The following is a 17,114-nucleotide window of genomic DNA, read 5'->3' as shown; positions in this document are numbered from 1 at the left end:
GGGTGAGCTGGAGGGAGGGGTGGGAAGCTGGGAGGGGCGAAGGGGCTGCCATGGGGCAGGCCATGAGGGTATGTGGGGTGAGCCGGTGGGAGAGGTGGGAAGCTGGGAGGGGCGAGCGTCCAGTGATCAAGGCCTGGGGCAGAGAGGGAGCTGGGGCTGGGCTGGGGGCGACTGGGGGCAGGGCAGTGAAGTTTGCTGAGGGGGCAGCACTGGGGGAGGGGAACCGGTGGAGTCTGGGGTCAGTGGCCGGACCATCGGTTCCCAGAGGGCCGGAGCCCCCCACCAGGAGCCCCCCATTGGGAGCGACGGGTGCCCGGCCCCTGGCACTGCCCGAGGGGCCACGTCCAGCCCCAGAGCCCCAGTCGTCTCATGCTGACCCCAAAGGGGCCTGGCCCCAGAGAGCCGCTGCAGAGACACTGGAGGCCGCACGCCGGGGCCGGTTCATGGTCACACTCCCCAGCCCCTGGAAACTGAGCCCTGGGGGGAGGGGGGCATCACAGACACCCCCCAGACATACACACACAGACACCCCCTAGAGACAACCCCAGACACACACCACAGACACCCCCACACACAGACCCCCCCCAGAGACACCCCCGAGACACACCCCACTGACACCCCCCTAGAGACACCCCCACACACAGACACCCCCAGGCACACACACTCCGGGGCCGGTTCATGGTCACACTCCCCAGCCCCTGGAAACTGAGCCCTGGGGGGCATCACAGACACCCCCCTGGAGACACCCCCCAGGCACACACACTAACCCAGACACACGGAGGCCCGGAGAGGCCCAGGGCAGGGGCGGGGCTGAGCTGCCCCCCAGGGCAGGGGGCGGCCGCTGGCTGGGAACCGGGCGCAGCGAGGTCGTGGGGCTGCTCCTGTCCAGCACTGGAGGCAGAGGCAGAGGGAGTCCGTCCTCCCCGTTCTGCGGAGCACCACGGCTGTGGCACCCGCTGGCCGTTTGCCCCGGGAGGCCACCCCGGCCCAGCGCTGCTGCCCAAACGGGCGCTCGGGACTCCAGGCAGGAGACGGGGCCACTTGAGCCGGCCTCGAGGTCAGAGCTCCACAGAGCAAGTCTCTCAAGGCTGGGCTTGCGGCTAGGGCACCGGGCTGGGAGGCAGGACGCCAGGGTTCCCTTCCCAGCTCGGGGGGTGGGGGGCTGGGAGGCAGGACGCCTGGGTTCCCTTCCCAGCTCGGGAGGGAATGCACCAGCTCCCGTCTCCTGCCCTCCCGGTGCAAGGGGCGAGCCCAGCCCAGATCCCTGCCTCCCGCTGCCCTTCCCCCTCGCACTGAGTAGCTGGGACTGGACAATGCGCCTGGCTCCAGCTGGTAGCTGGCTCAGGGACGGGCAGTGGTGCCCGACGCCCACGTTCCCCCAGCTGGGACCGGAGACTCCAGAGCCAGCCCTTGGGGAAACCAGCACGTGGACTGCTCCGTGCCCTCGGGCAGGGCCAGGCTGCACCACGGTGCTTAGCGCCAGGCACCGAACCACCATCCCTTCCCCCTGCCCCTCGGCTGGACCCCAAGGAACACAGCTGGGGTCTCCCTAAATCGAAGGCTTTAATCCTCTGATTTTCTCTATTTACAAAAAAATGCAATGGCCAGGAACTGGACACTCCCGAGCGACCCTACAATAACAACCCCCTGAGCATGAGTGGCCCTGCAAGCAACCCTACAATAATAGAGCAGTGTGCACAGCCCAGCAGCCCCAAAATCACAGTGTGTAAAGACCAGTGTTTACAAGTAACCCTACAATAACAAACTACCATGCATGGCTCAGTATCCAACCCAAATCCAGCTCCTGCCAGCAAGCAACCCTACAATAACAAACCAGCACACACAGCCCAGCGCTTGCTAGAACCCTACAATAACAAACCAACATGCCCACCTCAGCAGCAATCCTACAACAGTAAAACCCTGCCGGGCTGCCCTAGGAAACCCAAACCCAGTGCTCACAACCGAAACCCAGCGTGCCCAGCCCGGCGCTGCAGGACAACCCTACAATAACAGCGTGCCCAGCCTGGCACGCACTGGGAGGGAAAAGCATCGCCGGGGGAAACGCCTGCGGGTGTCAGGTTCCCGCTGGCTGCGCTTTTGTTCCAAACCAGTGCCAAAGGCAGAGTAAACTCAGCCGAGATGGGACTCGCAGCTGGCAGCCTGGAGCGCCTGCCCCGGGGAACCGGCTGGGCACTGCCACAGGGCAGGGCCGGCAGGGGGCAGTGGGCAGCAGCTGGGGGTGACAGGTAGGGAAGGGGGATGGGGAGAAGCCAGGGGGTGGCTGCATGGGCAGGAGGGGGTGTCAGGGGTGGAGGTGAACGCTGATCTTGCAGGGCTGAAAGGAAGCCGGAAGTCGGTGGGCGCAGTTTGGGACAGGAAGTCCCCCCCGGCTCACTCCGAGGGCTGGCACGGCTGCAGGAGGGGCCCAAGGCAATCCCCTCTCCAAGGCCCCTCCCTGGCCAAACAGGGCACCCCGGCCACCCCCCGGTTTCCTGCCCTACCTGCTGCGCAGCCGGGGCCGTGAGCTGCTCCATGCCAGTCCCCGCGCCAGCGCTGCTATTCTGGGCCTGCCGCTCGCTCCCCAGCCCCGGCAGATTGAGTGTCAGCCCTGGCACCCGCACCACTGGGATGGGAGCGGCCTGCCAGGCCCTCAGCGGAGACGCGCTGGAGCCGGCTGGAAGGGCCCGCGGGGCGACGACCAGCAGCCAGACACCTGCTCAACAGACGGCCCCACGGCCACTGCCCGGGCTATGGGGAGCCCAACAAAACCGTGCCCTGAACTAGAGAGCTGCCCCCCCCCCCCCCCGGGATGGGGGCTAGCCTGGGAACTGCAGGCAGACAGACAGCCTGGGCTGGGGACAGACAGGGGCAAAGGGCAGAATTTGAGCTCTCCTGGCGCCCGGCTCTGGGGTCCAGATGGGCTCTCCCAGGGGCCCAGTGGCAGAGCTGGTTCCGCACGGGCACCGCAGCAGGTCGACTCCCCGCTTCCCCTGGGACGGGCACTGGCAACGCATGTGAACTCCTCGTGTGTCGCACGCTCTGCCCTCGTGTCGAGGGCCTTTCCCCAATGGAAGTGGGTCCAATGACACATATTCCCCCACCACAGCCTCTCTCTGCAGCTAAATGGGTCGGCCAGAGAGAATGGGCCTGGGGAGAGATGGAGCAAGGGGGGTGGTTGGGGACGGATGGACACCTCCAGGGCTGTGCTTAGGGTGGTGAATCAGTAACTCAGCCAGGCCAGTAACGCTGCAGCGAGCTGGCCACGGGAGCCAGTGAGGGGGAAGTCGCAGGGGGCTGCCGGGGAGATGAAATGCAGCGGGGCAGCCTCGGGGCAGAGGGAGGTGGGCAGGGCAGGGCAGCACCGGGGCTGCGCTGGAGAAGGCTCTCGCGCTGCCCAGCGAGGGGCAGTGAGCTCGGCCGGGGGCTCAGACACACATTGCGAGAGGCCGGGCAGAGCCCCCAGCCTGCAGGGAGCCCGGTGAGCACTGGGTGGGGCAGAGCCAGTCCCGGCAGTCGTGGAGGGAGCCCCTCACTTAGAATCAGAGACTCTCAGAATAGCAGGGTTGGAAGGGACCTCAGGAGGTATCTAGTCCAACCCTCTGCTAAAAGCAGGACCAATCCCCAACTAAATCATCCCAGCCAGGGCTTTGTCAAGCCGGGCCTTAAACACCTTTGTTTTGTCCCAGATTCGCTTCTCCAGGCTGGGGGCCTCTGGCGCTGTTTCATTATTGCAGGGTCGCCGGGGGCACGGGTTTGTTGTCGCAGGGGGGCGGGGTCGCTGGTTTGTTATTGTAGGGTTGCCAGGGGTCAGGTGCACGGGTTTGTTGTCGCAGGGGGCTGGGCGCGCTGGTTTGTTATGGTAGGGTTGCCAGGGGCCGGGTGCACTGGTTTGTTGTCGCAGGGTCGCTGGGGGGAGACCAGCTCACTGCAGGTGGAAGGGTCGGGGTCTCCCCGCACTCTGCTCTGGTGCTGACCCGCAGAACGTCCCACCTTGGTGCCCAGCCCCACCTCCGCCCGTGCCATGCTCCCTGCCACGCTGCGACCCCAGCTCCCAGCGGCTGCGGGGCCCTGCCAGCTCCCCTCCCCCTCCTCACCCACTGCTGCCATAGGGAATTCCTCAGGGGTGACTCACGCTCCAAACAGGGAATCCAGCCACCCCCCAGCCCCCAGATGCCTTGTGCCTAGCACCTGCTAGTGCTTCCCCGCCCGGAGCAGCTGGGGCAGGCTGCAGGGATCCCTGGGCCCCAGGGACCAGTGGGCTTAGCCCCTCCCGGCTCCGGCACATCCCTGGCCAGAGAGCCCTGTCCTGCTCAGTGGCCGTGCCTAGCTCTGCAGGCCGGATGCCTGCTCCCAGCACGGATCCATCCGTAACCCGCAGCAGCCGGGATGCAGCGCTCCTGGCCCCATCTCACCCTGCCCTGCCACCCAGGACTCAGGGGAGTTCTACCCCAGAGGGGAATTTGCCCCATGACTTTACCCCAACTTCCAGACCCACAGGGCTGGGGCTTGGTCCTGCCCCGCCTGGGTCACCGCAGCCCTGCTCTCCCCAGGGCCTGGCCAGGCAGGGCCGAGTCCCCCACAGCCGCTGGCCTGGCTGGGACTCTGAGCAGTCAGCCCCAGGCCATGAGCTCGGCGTGGGAAGTTCCTTTGCGCTGACTGGGGTCTTGCAGCAATTCCCCGTCTCTCCGCGCAGCACGGGGGGCCTGGCCAGGCTGGCAGAACCCCCGGCTCCTGCTTTGGGAGGGGAGACGGGTGCTCGCATCCAACCCCTCTTCCGGGCGCTGGCAGCACAAAGGAAGGGGGAGAAGGGTTGTGGGGGTGCATTGGGAGCAGGATCTGGGGATGCTCCGAAGGCAGCGGGGGCTGGCAGATGCTGCAGCCAGCTTGTTACCACCACAGCTCCTGTCTGCCTTGCTCCTGTGAGCCCGCGCTGGGCCAGGCTCCCTGCCCCGCTCCCTCCCTAGGGCTCTTTACGTTCCCTGCCCTAGTCTGCGGCTTGCTGGCAGCTGGGTGAGGGCTGCAGGTCTATTTATAGAAAGATCCTCTCTGGTTCCAGTAACCCCCTGAACTCCCAGCCAGGCAGCCGTGAGAGCTGGAGCCGATAGGAAGAGGTGCAGAGGAAGGATGCAGCCGTATTTCTGCCCTGGTCCTGTATGGATGCGGGCGAAGCCTCATTAACGGAGCTCACAAAAGGCATAATGAGCTCACGTGTACCAGGGCAGGTGGGCTGAGCATCTCCAAGGCCGTGGGTGTGATCTCTGAATCCCGCTCGGACCCTCGCCCCAGGCCGAAACGACAGGGAGCATGTCGTCCCAGAGGTCCCAGGAGATGATTTCTAACACTCCCTTCTAACCGTACCGTCTCTGAAGCAGGAGGTCGTGAGGACTAGTGGGTAGGAAGCCAGCATCAGGTAACTGAAGGAGGCAGCTCTGTGCCTCAGTTTCCCCAAGAGATGGCGTGCTGGTACCACCTTCATACAGTGCATGCAGAGCAGGGTACAGGGCCCCGGGGGAAGTGGCGGGAGCACGGCTACAGAACAGCGCCAGCCCGAGGGAGAAGGAAGCACACGGATGGGCCAATGGGCCAAGCGCCCGCTCGGGCAGGCTTTGCAGGCAGAAGGCGGAGGGCCGTGGGGAAGGGTCCTCAACATCCAGACCCAGCAGCGGTTCGCCCGCCAGCAGGCTGCCTGGCGGGCGAGGGCTGGAGCCCAGGCCGACGCTGAGAGCCGCTCCGCACTTACAACGGTTATTGGAACTCCCTCCAGCAAACCAGCAACCACCCCGCAGAAAGTCAGACTTCCGGCCCCTGCGGGGAGCTACCCACGCAGCCGGGAATTCAGAACACGTAACGTGCCGGCAGGATGCTGGGGCAGCCTCCCACGGACACAGTGTCCAGCCCCGCTGTGCAGCCACGTTCTCCGCAGCAGTTCCAGTTCTGGCGGGGCAGCATGGACAGGATTAGGGCCAGGGCGCGGAGGAATAACGGGGAATATCCAGCCCCCATCCAGCGTGCGGGGTGAGCCAGGCACCCCTTGCCTCCTCGAGGATTTCTCCTAGAAGTGCCCTATAACCTTCCCTCCGCGGGCCGGAGTGTAAGAATCCAGCGGCCACAGGCAGCGCCTGGCAGGGAGCCAACTGTGCTAGCAGGGAAGGGTTTTGCCATTGGCCAAGGAAGGCCACACCGGGGGCCTGGCCCAAGCGGGAGAAGTGCTCGCCGGGGGCATGGGCTGCCAGCTGTGCTTTGGCTGACCCTTGTCTAAGCCATGCCAGGATTTCCAGAGGCTTCGGTTCCTGCCCGAGGGCAAGGCCCTGGGTCCTGCTAAGCTGGCAGGACTGTGTCCCTCCGCCCCTGCCAGGATGGGGGGGGGGAACCCTGCCAGCCCAATGGGGCCTCTCCTGCCAGGGAGATGAGGACGGGGGGTGAGGGGGAGACAGTCCAGCTGCAGGTGGTCCATCCAATTCCCCTGTAGTGCCATGGCTGAGTGGCGCTGCCAGCACCTCTGCAGAGCTAGGTCCGTCTCCCCCTTTCCATAGGCCTAGGGGATGGGCAAACTGGGCTTGGAAGGTGCAGGATGCAGATGGCAGGGGGGCAGCTCCTGATCTCAGCGCCGGAGTTACAGCAGGGCCCTGGCGCTCGAACCCAGCTCCTGTGCTGGCCTCCAGCGAGACCAGGACAGGGGCTCCTTGTTGCTAGCAGCCCTCAGGCAATCACTGTGCCAGACGCCGAGAAGACCCTCGACCGTCCGTTGGATGTGGACCTCCCATACACGCCCCCTTAAGGCATTTACTTCATACAGGTGGCCTTGCAACCGGCCAGCTCCCCTGCCCCCCAGCAGAGCCCTCGTGAGCGAGCCCGGGGCCCAGCCGCAAGATGCCTTCGACTTACAGCAGCCCGCTCCCCCTCTCTGCAGCTGAGACGCCCCTCCCCCTTGCTGGTTTTCCCCAAGCTGCTCCCCCCTGGGGCCAGAGCAGCTGTGTCAGATCTGAAAAAGCCCAACCTTGACCCAGCGTGCCAGAGCCGCACAGCCCTGCTCCGGGTAATAGAGCGGCCAGCCCTCATCTTTCATACGACGGGGGGGCGAGATAGACAATCGCACGCCGGGACCTGGCTCTGGCCTCTTGCGATAAGGGGTTGAGCCTCAGGGTGCGGGGGAAAGGGGTTAAGTCCTTTCCTCCATTAAGGAGAAGGCCTCAGGGTCACTGGACCTTCCCCTCCCAACCCGACCGAGCAGCAATCCACCCCCAGGAACACGAACAGGCTCCTGGCGCCCAGGGCTGGGGACAGCTGGGGCGAGTTCTTAAGTGTCAGGCTCCCGTGGAGTTAGCCGAGCTGTCAGTCAGCACCGAGCACGCAAGTAGCAAGCGTCCTTCCCTGGTGCATGGCGGCTGGAAGGTGCGAATGTAGCTACACGGCCAAGAAATGCAAGCCCTGGCCCCGGGCGCCCTCCCAGCCAGTGGCTGGATTAGCAGAGGCTGCGGCCGCCGGCCCTCGCCCGGCTCACCCCAGCTCCCAGGGCTGTACAGTGAGAGCTCAGAGACGAGGGTCAGCCGGCAAGGCGAACAGTGGGGAGAAAAAGGGGGTGGCTCTGAGGCACGGAGCAGGGAAAGGAGCAGGAGAAAGCACGCGACTGGCTGAGGGAAGATCAGTCGCTGGCTGCCGAGCGCACCCGGCGACACAAATCAGTCAGTGCCGCTGGGTGTTAAACTTTAATCGAGATCCTTGGGAAAGGGCAGAATAAAAGGCCCCGGCCAAGGAGATGGAACCTCCCGGAACCGCACTGGCTGCAGCTTGTACCGTCAAAGGCCCCATCTCCACCCGACCGCAGCCCAGGGCCCCCGGCTCACCGCAATGGGCCGGCCCTCGGGGTCTCGCGCCAGACACACTCCAAGGCGTTAGCGAAGAGCCCGTCTACACTGCTAAGTGCAACAGTGTTTGTAAGTAGGGCAGGAGCCGAGCCTGCGGGGCCGGGATCCCCTGCCTGCCCTGCATTGCTAGTGGAACGGGGCCCGAGCGGGGGCTCTGCAGAGCAGCAGCTGTTGCCAGCGGCCAGCGCAGCGACAACCCCCTGATTTCTCACCCCTGCCGTTTCCCTGGGGGCCCAGGGGCAGGTTGGGGAGCGGAGGGGGGAGGTTTGCTAAGAGCTCGGGGCTGCTCGCATGGGGCTGACCCACACGGATTAAAAAGACCCCAAAGTCTGCTCCTTCCGGAGGAGAAAAGGAGCAGTGGAGGCGGAGAGGCCAGCAACAGCTCCTGGCAAGGCTGAGTCGGGGTCACAGCCCAGGATTGCTGGCTACCAGGGCTGGGGGGACACTAGCCCGCGCTGAACTCAGCCTGGTTAAACCACACAACCCCACCCCTTTGCCCGGTGGCCCCGCCGCGTGAGGGCACTTGGCAGTGGAGAGGCACTTGCAGATCTGAAATGCCCCCGCCCTCAGGAACAAAGCTGCCTTCCCAAGGCTGCAGGGGCCGGACATTTCTTTTGTTTTTAAAAACTAGACATTGAGCATCTAACCCTTTGGCCAAGTAATAATCCCTCTCCAAAAATACCCCTGGGGCCAGCGCGCGGCCCACAAGGCTCCGCCGACTCGCCGGCCTCCAGCGCCAGCGGCGTCCTTTGAGGTAGGTTCGTGCATCCCTGCGCCAGGGCGAGGGGCCGTTGGCTCTCGGTCACATGACCAAGGTGGAGTCAGACAGGTGGCGCCGCGTCGGCGGGAGGACGGGTTTCTTGACGGCTCCACTGCTGTATTGGATCAGAGGTAAACTCTGTGGGCAAGCGCTGGGCTCCAGGGGCTTGGGAACCTCCTCGGCAGCTCTCGGCAGAAGAGGTTTGCTGCAGGAAAAGGGAACATCAGGCTGCTTAGTGCCTGGGGACACGGAGCTAGAGAAAGGATGATCCGCCCAGGCCCCCAAACGTCCCAGTGGGGCAGTTGCAGCAAGCAGGGCCCGGGAGGGGGTTTGGTGTCAGTCCCCAGCTCGCTGCGGTGGGTAAGAGGCAGACACAGGAGCACCCCGGCTGACGGGACAGTTCTGCTAGTTACGAAGCAGCTGTGGGTGTTGCTAGTGCGCCCTGCACACCTGACCTGCTCACCACCACACCCAGAACCCAGGAGAGGTCACCCGCGGGCACATCAGCCTAGCCCGACTGCTCCTTCGAAAGCCAACGCAGGGTGGGCAGCTCCTCCTTGCCCACCCCAGCGCAGCTCTGCCATCAGTCCCAGCTCCTTCCCCATAGGGCAGCCCCAAGGCCAGGTACGCCCGCCCCTCCCCACAGGGCCTGGCCACGCCCCGGGACAGCCAGCGGGCACTCACCCGAATCGGCCCGATTCCAGTTTGCAGAAGCCGTTCAGGTGGCCGTCACTCTTGGGGAAGAGATGGGGCCTGGGCAGTGACCACTGGGAGGGGAGAAGAAGGGTAATGGCAGAATCCCCCCCTCAGTGCAGAGACCCTGGGCTGGCTCAGCGGCTCCCCCCTCCACCGGCAGGCACCTTTCGTACACTGCAACCGCTGGATCGCGCCAGCAACCGCCGCTCCATCAGCCTCAGCGCTAGAACCGACCCGACGGGGCCCGCAGTGCCCCCCTCCCACCCCCCCCGGAGGTGGGCGGGGCGGCGTTTGGTGCAACGTCTAACGAGGCCTGGAGGTGAGGGCCGTGGCTCTGCGCGCCAAGCAGGCGGATGCGTGCTACTTGCACCATGGCCAGCGGAAGCTGCTGCCAGGAGATGCCAGCTGGTACCCGCGGGAGGGAGACGCGGGGCCCAAGTCCCCGGGCACCAGCCGAGCAGCAGCATCCCTGGGGATATGGCTGTTTCCCGAGCGTGCTCCCAGGGCCCATTGAATGGAGAGAAGTCGGCCTTTGCACTTGGCTGGCCCGGGGGGGGCAGAACAAGGCCTCTCTTCCCAAGGCGGATCGGGGCAGAGGACTGGGCAGCGGAGTGTCGGGACAGTGCCCTGAACCCCTAACACTAGTCTCAGTACTACTGAGCAGCCTTGGCTGGCACTGACAGGCCCGGTGCCCCCAGCACCCTGGAAGAGAGGGGAGCACTGGACAGACAGAGATACGGGTGGGGAGAGCCCTCCGGTGCTAAGGGAGGGAGAGGAAGCTGGAGAGCGCTCTGTGGGTGATGAAAACCCCGAGCCAGGGGGCTTCCTCCCCGCCTTGCCCAAAGGCAGGGAAAGCCCCTGGACTCAGGACCCTTGGCCAGCATGAGCTCATGGGCCCGCAAAGAGGGAAGGAGGCGAGAGAGACGGGAGGGGAGGGGGAAGGGGGGCAAGCTGGCTCGAGGAAGACACTCACCGTCTGGGCCAAGTCCGTCAGTGCCCCGCTCAGGTACCCTTTGTGACACCAGTTTCTTAACAGATCCAAACCTGAAAAAGGACGGGCAGGCAGTGAGACGCGAGCGACGCAGAGAGGAGGCTGGGCTCCTGGCACGGGGTGTCCCTGGCCACGCCCAGAAACACAGTGTTTGCCAGTCTGGGCTCCTGCATGTCGGATGCTTCAGGGGAAGGGGACGGCCCTAGACCGCACCAGCTCACTGATTGGCTTCCCCTTCTCCTAGCATGGCAGCTCCAAAGAGTGGCCACAAAACTACTCCGTTGCTTTCCAAACCCAGATGATCTGCTCCCACTGGGCTCCGGGTCTCTCCCACCTGAAGACAAGCTGGGATCTGTCCAACCCCGCACTGGCACAGCGCTCTCAGGCTGGCAAACGGAGCCCGTGTCGCTGGATGGGACAGGTTATGACTGTTCCTGGTGTTCCGAGTTCAACTCGGCCCAGGACACATCCCAAGAACGGAAACCTCCTGGGTCATCTCAAAGGAGAAGGGATGTTACACTGATCTCATCCCAGGGCCCATTCCACCTGCCTGGTAACACCCAAACGACAGCCCAGCTCGGCGATCCTACACACCCCAAAGCCCTCGCCAGGCTCCCTGCCCGTCGCATTACACACGGAGCCCAGCAGGGAAAGGGGCCTGCGAAGTAAGAAGCCCGGGGGCACGGGCCAGGCAGCGTGAGGCCTCCCCGCTGGAGTCACCATGGCTCTGCTACACGGCATGGGCACATCTAACGGAGGAGGCCCTGCTGGCCTGCAGGGACCTTGCAACACCGCCCAGCGGCCTGAAGAGGAGAATGCATTCAGCCGCTTGCGGGAGGAGAGAGAATTCAGCCTGACGCTTCCGCACGGCCCAATCCCTCTGCAAGAGACCAAGGGGGCTGCTTGGCATTCAGCTGCCTCCCCTTGCAGAAGGCGGCTGGTTTCTAAAGGGGACTGTATGGGACGTCCGGGAACAAAGGCCGGGGCTGGGCCCTTTTCAGCTGCCGGGGAAATGCCTGGAGCTGGCTTCCCTGCTCCTGTGGAAGGATCTCTGGTGTTGCTGGAGAACTTGAGGTCGGCCATGGACACAGCTCTTCAGTGGAGGGGAGGGAGAGGCTGGCTCAAAGATCCCACAGATTCTGAGCAGCCTCAAGAGAACTCACTTCCCCTCTCACGTAAGGGCTTGTCTACGTGGGGAAGGAGCTTGGGTGTGGATTTAAAGCACAACTAGTGTGCACAGCAATGTGGGGGCTCTTATTCCACACTCAGTGCTCTTGTGCAGTTTAGATTAATCCACAGGCTTTCCCCCAGGGGGACAACCCGTCCTGGATACCCCCTGCCCGTCCCGATCGTCCGACAGTCTCCCAGGGGAGACAAGACCTGAATTTCGAGTGTTTAACAGGCAGAATTGTCCCCTCGCTTCAGAGGCCTCCTTCAGACATCGCACGGCAGCAAAAGAAGTGGGCACAGACCTGATTCCCCCCCACTTCCCAGGTGGGAACAAACCCAAATGGACTGAGACGTTTCCCGAGGGGCTGTTGAACAATTTGAACATTCCCAGGCAGTGCTGGGATCTCAGCCTGTAGGAGAGGGCCCGGGCTGACACTGATGAGAATGAAGTGAAACAGACCAGTCTAATGCCACTGCCCACGGTTACTCCCCCGGGACGGGACAGCAGGAACGGGAGAAGTGTTCACACTTTCTGGTCCCGGGACGTTACCGGAAGGGCCGGAGGTTCGCAGTAAGGCACGTATTACGAATCTAGAGGCGGCACTCGGCCCTTTCGGGTGGGTGGGGGGCAGGGAGGACGAACGCCCTGCTGTATAGGGAACAATGGTGAACTCTACAGGGGTGCTCTGAGCACCAACCAGTCCCTTTGCCAAAAGGGGTGTGCCGGCTTCGCAGGAGATACGGCAGCCTGGCCTAGTGCCTGGGGGAAGGACAAGCTACAACACCCCCAAAGGGGATCAGCCCCTAAGCCAGCTGGGCTCTGCCCACAACAGAGCGAACAGAACACACCGACCCTGGGGCCGCGGTGGCGCTCAGAACCAGCGACCCGGCGGAGGAGATGCTGCAGCCAATGGAGACGCACACGGGGTGGGTGGGTGGGTGGAAGGGGGGGGTAAGCTGCTGCGTGTAGCAAGCACAGATCTCTTAGGGAAGTGATGGCCGCAGGGCAGCCAGCTGGCCCCAAAACTTCACGCAGAAGGGCAGATGGTCCCGGCTGGCCCAGGGCCTGGTGTGTTTGTTTCTGATGATGGCACCGGATGACCAATGTGGCAAGACCCATCCCTGCCCAGCCCCAAGCCGGCGGCACATGCCTCCGGGGGCAGCTGGTTACCTCGCGGTTTGTTCAAGTAATATTTCAGCTCCCACTGGGCCGTGAGGATGTTGAAGTAGCGCGGCTGCTCGAAGAAGCGCAGGTACCGCATGGAGATCCGGGTTGGGAACACCCGCTCAAAGTGCCCGCGCCGAGCAAACTCGTCCTCAGTCTCCACCAGCACCCGCACGTCGTCCGGGGTCAGGATGTCCAGGACGGAGGAGTAGAAATCCTGCAGCCGAGAGTGCCCCAGGGTCAGGAAGAGCTAGAGATTCCCACTCCCCTCCCTACTGCTCAGCCCCACAGTGCTTTTCACCCCGGGGTCGCAGTGCACTTGACTGCGGACGTCCCTTGAGCAACAGGCAGGTATTAAGGAGGGGGAAACTGAGGCACAGAGGTTACCTGCAGAATCCCAAAGGAAGCGTGGTGAGCTGGGGACAGAGTCCCAATCCCCAAGGCCCGGGTTAAACCTTCTCAATGGACATGAGACCCCAAGTAGCACAGCCCACAGGAGACCAGCTCATGATGTGCCACAGGCAGAGGAGAGGAGGGCGCGAGGGGCACCAGTGCCCGAGGCCCCCGTCATGGCAGGGCAATGCTGACGTGAGATACACCCAGATGAACCTGGCAAGTGACCCACACACTGCAGAGGAAGGAGACAAACCCCCAAGGTCCCTGCCAGTCTGAGCTGGGGGTAAATTCCCTTCCCACCCCACATACAGCAATCAGCGAGACCCTAGGCGTGTGAGCCAGAGCCAGCCAGCCACACACCCGAGAGAGAGAGAATGCTCAGTGCCACCTCAGAGCCCTGCCCCTCCCCGCCCGATGGCCAGTCTCCAGCCGTGGCTATCCCAATGCTTCAGAGGCAGGAGATTTAAAAAGCTCCCAGAATACATTGCAGGGAAACATCCCTTCCTGACCCCTGCTGCTGGCTGACTCAAACCCTGAAGCATGAGTGTTAGGAACATCAGATACAAACCAGAAACAACCTCCAGAGCTGTTGAGCCCTGCCCCCACCATCACAAGCCACCCCCTTCATACAATTGCCCTCATAGATTTGTCCTGCTCTCTCCTAAAACCAATTCATTGGTGGTCAGGGCGCCTGTCAGACAGCTCTCCCACAGTGAGACGTCAGGATGTAACCACTGCAAACGTAACGCAAATGGCATGAAAATAACTGCGGAGGAAACTGGGCTGATCAATTTTTAGGCAAATGAAGGGCGAGAACCAGAAGTTCCCCAATAGGAAGCAGCATTTGACAAACTAGACTGACACCCGATTGCCCCAGTCAGAGGGGATGCAGCGTGAAAAGGAGAAACAGCAGGGGACTGAAATACGGGAACAGGCCACAGGGCCAGCTCGTCGGAGGGGGGGGGGGGGGGGGGGGAGAGACAAAAGCAGCTGCGGCGAGTGCTGGGGAAGAGACGCGCCTCACACCTGATCAGGTAGCTTCTGTGTCAAGTAATACGCTCGCTTCATCTTCTCTGCCGTGAACTGCTCCGGGGCTGACTTCGGCTTCTCCTTCATGGTGCTGGTTAGACTAAACAAAGGAGATGTGCCATCAGTATTCCCCCACCCAAGGGCGAGCTCGGCCAAGTGGGCACTTAGATCAGCAAGGAGACGCCCCGGGTAACACGCTGCCCTTCCGCAGCCTCTCCAAGCGAGTTCCGGGACACTGGGGAGCACTGAACAGCAGCAGCAGCTTAAGGGCACCCAGCGGCCTGTCCCAGGAAGTAAAAAGCACCTGAAAGGGCGGGGAGAAGTTAGGGAGGACAGGGAACGGCTGGCTAGGGAAAGCAGCCAGACCTGGGTTAACGCTTGATCTGTAGTGCTCGGTTTTGGGCCTCCTCAGAGAGGGGGCACATCCAGCAGCCCAGCTCCCCTAGCTCTGGGCGAAGGGCCAGCGACCGACTGACTAACCTCACCACGCACCCCCCGGCTCAGGAGTTCTAACAAAGCACGTGGCCAGGTGGGATTTGAACAGCGAAGAAGGAGAAACACTGAGTATGAACGGAAATGCCAGGAACCTGCTACATAACTCTTATAATTCGCTGCTGTGACAAAGTGGGACTGTTCTTAATGTTTCCTCTGAATACTGTGTGGGTGCCTCAGTTTCCCCTATGCATTTCTTAAGTCTCTAGGTGGTGGGGAAAGGCCAGTGTGCATAAATCACTGACACTCTGTCTCCCTGGCAACAAATGGCCAGGGCCCCTCCCCCGTCCCCTCCCCACCCCCCACAAGGAAATAGCTAAAGGTGAACAAAGAGATCAGGTGGCCTCCTGGCCCAGGAAAGAGACAAAGCCGAGAGAAGGAGGGGCTGGAGAGAGTTTGAGAGTTGGAGCTACCTGGGGACTAGGAGTGAGGGCAGACGGGGGTGTCTGGCTCTCTGAACCCCATAATGGACCCGGCCAAGGGGTCCCGTTCGCCGCTGTACCTACAAGCTCTGTTTTAGACCGTGTTCCTGTCATCTAATAAACCTCTGTGTTACTGGCTGGCCGAGAGTCATGTCTGACTGCGAAGTGGGGGTGCAGGACCCTCTGGCTTCCCCAGGACCCTGCCTGGGCGGACTCGCTGTGGGAAGCGCACGGAGGGGCATATGCTGAATGCTCCCAGGAGAGACCCAGGAGGTGAAGCCGTGTGAGCTCCTTGCCCTGAAGACAGTCTGCTCCGAGGGAGAGGAGGCTCCCCAGAGTCCTGACTGGCTTTGTGGGGAGCAGTTCCAGAGCATCGCCCAGGGACTCTGGGACAGCTGCTAACAGCAATGACATGAAACATTTACAGGGGCTTTTTGCTACCGATGTTGGGAGATGCGCTGCTGCTCCTGCAATAGTCAAACGCTGCATTTAGCAAGGTACAGAATGTATCGTGAACAGCCACCAGTACACAAGAAATTGGCCGTTTTCGCTCGGGCTGGCCCGTGGCAGTGGGAGTGTGGGGGCACGGTGGGCACATGAACGTGCCTCACAAAGCAGCTGGCAGAAAGAAGAGTTGGGACTAAATCTGATCCCCCTCCTCGGCTGTTCACCCTGGTTACGTCTGGAGGCAGGGATCGAAGAGCGGGCAGCACTCCCCTCCCACCTCCTTCCCCTTTAATAAAAGCCAAAGGGAAGTGGCTGCAGATCTGTGCAGAGCCATAAGAAAGCACCTGGACCATCTCAGACACACGAGCAGCCGGTGACCGTCCCTGAACACAGACTGGAGGCGGCATATTCAGAGGTGCAGGGAAAGTGACGAACAGAAGAGGCTCCTGCAAACTGAACAAGGCACAACTGCCCGTGGGAACTTGCAGTTACAGCCACAACTGCCTGTTTTGTACAGACACTAACACCTGGCCCTGTGCCCACTGGTAGCCACTTCCAGGGACAACAGGCTCCAGACTGGCCAGAGGTACGGCCAATGCCCTGGATCATCTCCCCTCCTTGATGTCCTTCTGTGGTCGCAAGAGCGCTCAGACACAGCAAGGAACCTCCCTGGCCCAGCCAGGAAGAGGAACCATTGAATGGTGACAGCACCAAGAACGGCCCATCGTCTCCTACGGATCAGGCCCCAGATGCACTGAACCTGGTCGCGCTGCAGCTAGCGGGAACACAGGGCAACTGCAAGGGGCTGACAAATCTCTTTACAATGGAAACGCCTGCCAGGAAATCTAGTGGGTAGCTACACACCGGGTGGCTCCAGCGACAGGAGGAGCTCCCAGCTAATGGAGAGTGCTGGAGCCGGCGCTCTGCAGGCTACCCCGCGGGTGAAGATCAGGGCAGATGCAGGCCACGTTCCCATGGGTCAGCCTAGGGTTGCCAACTTTGTAACATTTGAAAACCGGACACTCCAGCAGGAGTGTCAGAACCTCCCCTCGTCCCTTCCTCCAAGGCCCCGCCCCCATTCACTCCTCTTCTCCCCTCCCTTCACTTGCTGCTTTTCCCATCCACCTCCCCTCTGCCCGGGTCCGGGTCCGGAGGGACTGGCCTGCGGAGCTGGGCTGGGAGCTGAGAATGGGCTAGTGCAGGTGAGGAGCCAGCGCCTCCCCCAATCACAGTAACCAGACTTTGGGTGTTGACCGGACACTGTCAGATCAGACTTTACGGTCACAAACTGGGCACCTGGCAACCCTAGGTCAGCCTTGCTTTAGACTATCAGCATAGCTTGGAGCCTCTGGGTGGGAAGGGAAGGGGGGGAATGCCAAGGAGCATCTGCAGCCGGACATGTCCATCCAGGAAGGAAGAGGCCACACAGCCAGGCCCTTCTCAAGCCTCGCCCTGACCTGATGGTGGAGCTGCTGGTGCTCCCTGAGCCCGACACCACGTCGTCCACGTTGGGAAGAACAAAGCCAGCCAGGTTGAGGAGATCCCGGATCATCTGGCCCTTGATGCTCACGTCCAGCGGCGAATTGGAATGGAGGCTGCGAGGAAATCGAACGGACCTGTCTGAGCTCCAGGCCGGAGGCTCCAGCAGCCCTGCCCCCCTCCCCCGCTGGAGAGCCATTCA

At 62.6% G+C, this 17,114-nt stretch overlaps 1 protein-coding gene across 1 annotated transcript in view; it reads right to left on the bottom strand.

The window, feature by feature from the left end:
• Positions 1-7,692: 7,692 nt before the first annotated feature.
• Positions 7,693-17,114, bottom strand: part of TTLL4 (tubulin tyrosine ligase like 4) — a 42,894-nt gene continuing 33,472 nt past the window's right edge. The window contains exons 14-19 of the mRNA XM_054044384.1: positions 16,891-17,028; positions 14,070-14,172; positions 12,654-12,864; positions 10,295-10,365; positions 9,310-9,392; positions 7,693-8,830 (exon numbers count right to left, since the gene is read on the bottom strand). Coding sequence (XP_053900359.1) covers positions 8,668-8,830; positions 9,310-9,392; positions 10,295-10,365; positions 12,654-12,864; positions 14,070-14,172; positions 16,891-17,028 — 769 coding nt within the window. The 3' untranslated portion in view covers positions 7,693-8,667. The remainder of the gene's footprint in view (positions 8,831-9,309; positions 9,393-10,294; positions 10,366-12,653; positions 12,865-14,069; positions 14,173-16,890; positions 17,029-17,114) is intronic.

Source organism: Malaclemys terrapin, chromosome 11 (genome assembly GCF_027887155.1).
Source record: "Malaclemys terrapin pileata isolate rMalTer1 chromosome 11, rMalTer1.hap1, whole genome shotgun sequence".
Classification (NCBI taxonomy): Eukaryota; Metazoa; Chordata; order Testudines; family Emydidae; genus Malaclemys; species Malaclemys terrapin.
This window is presented reverse-complemented; position numbering and strand designations above follow the sequence as displayed.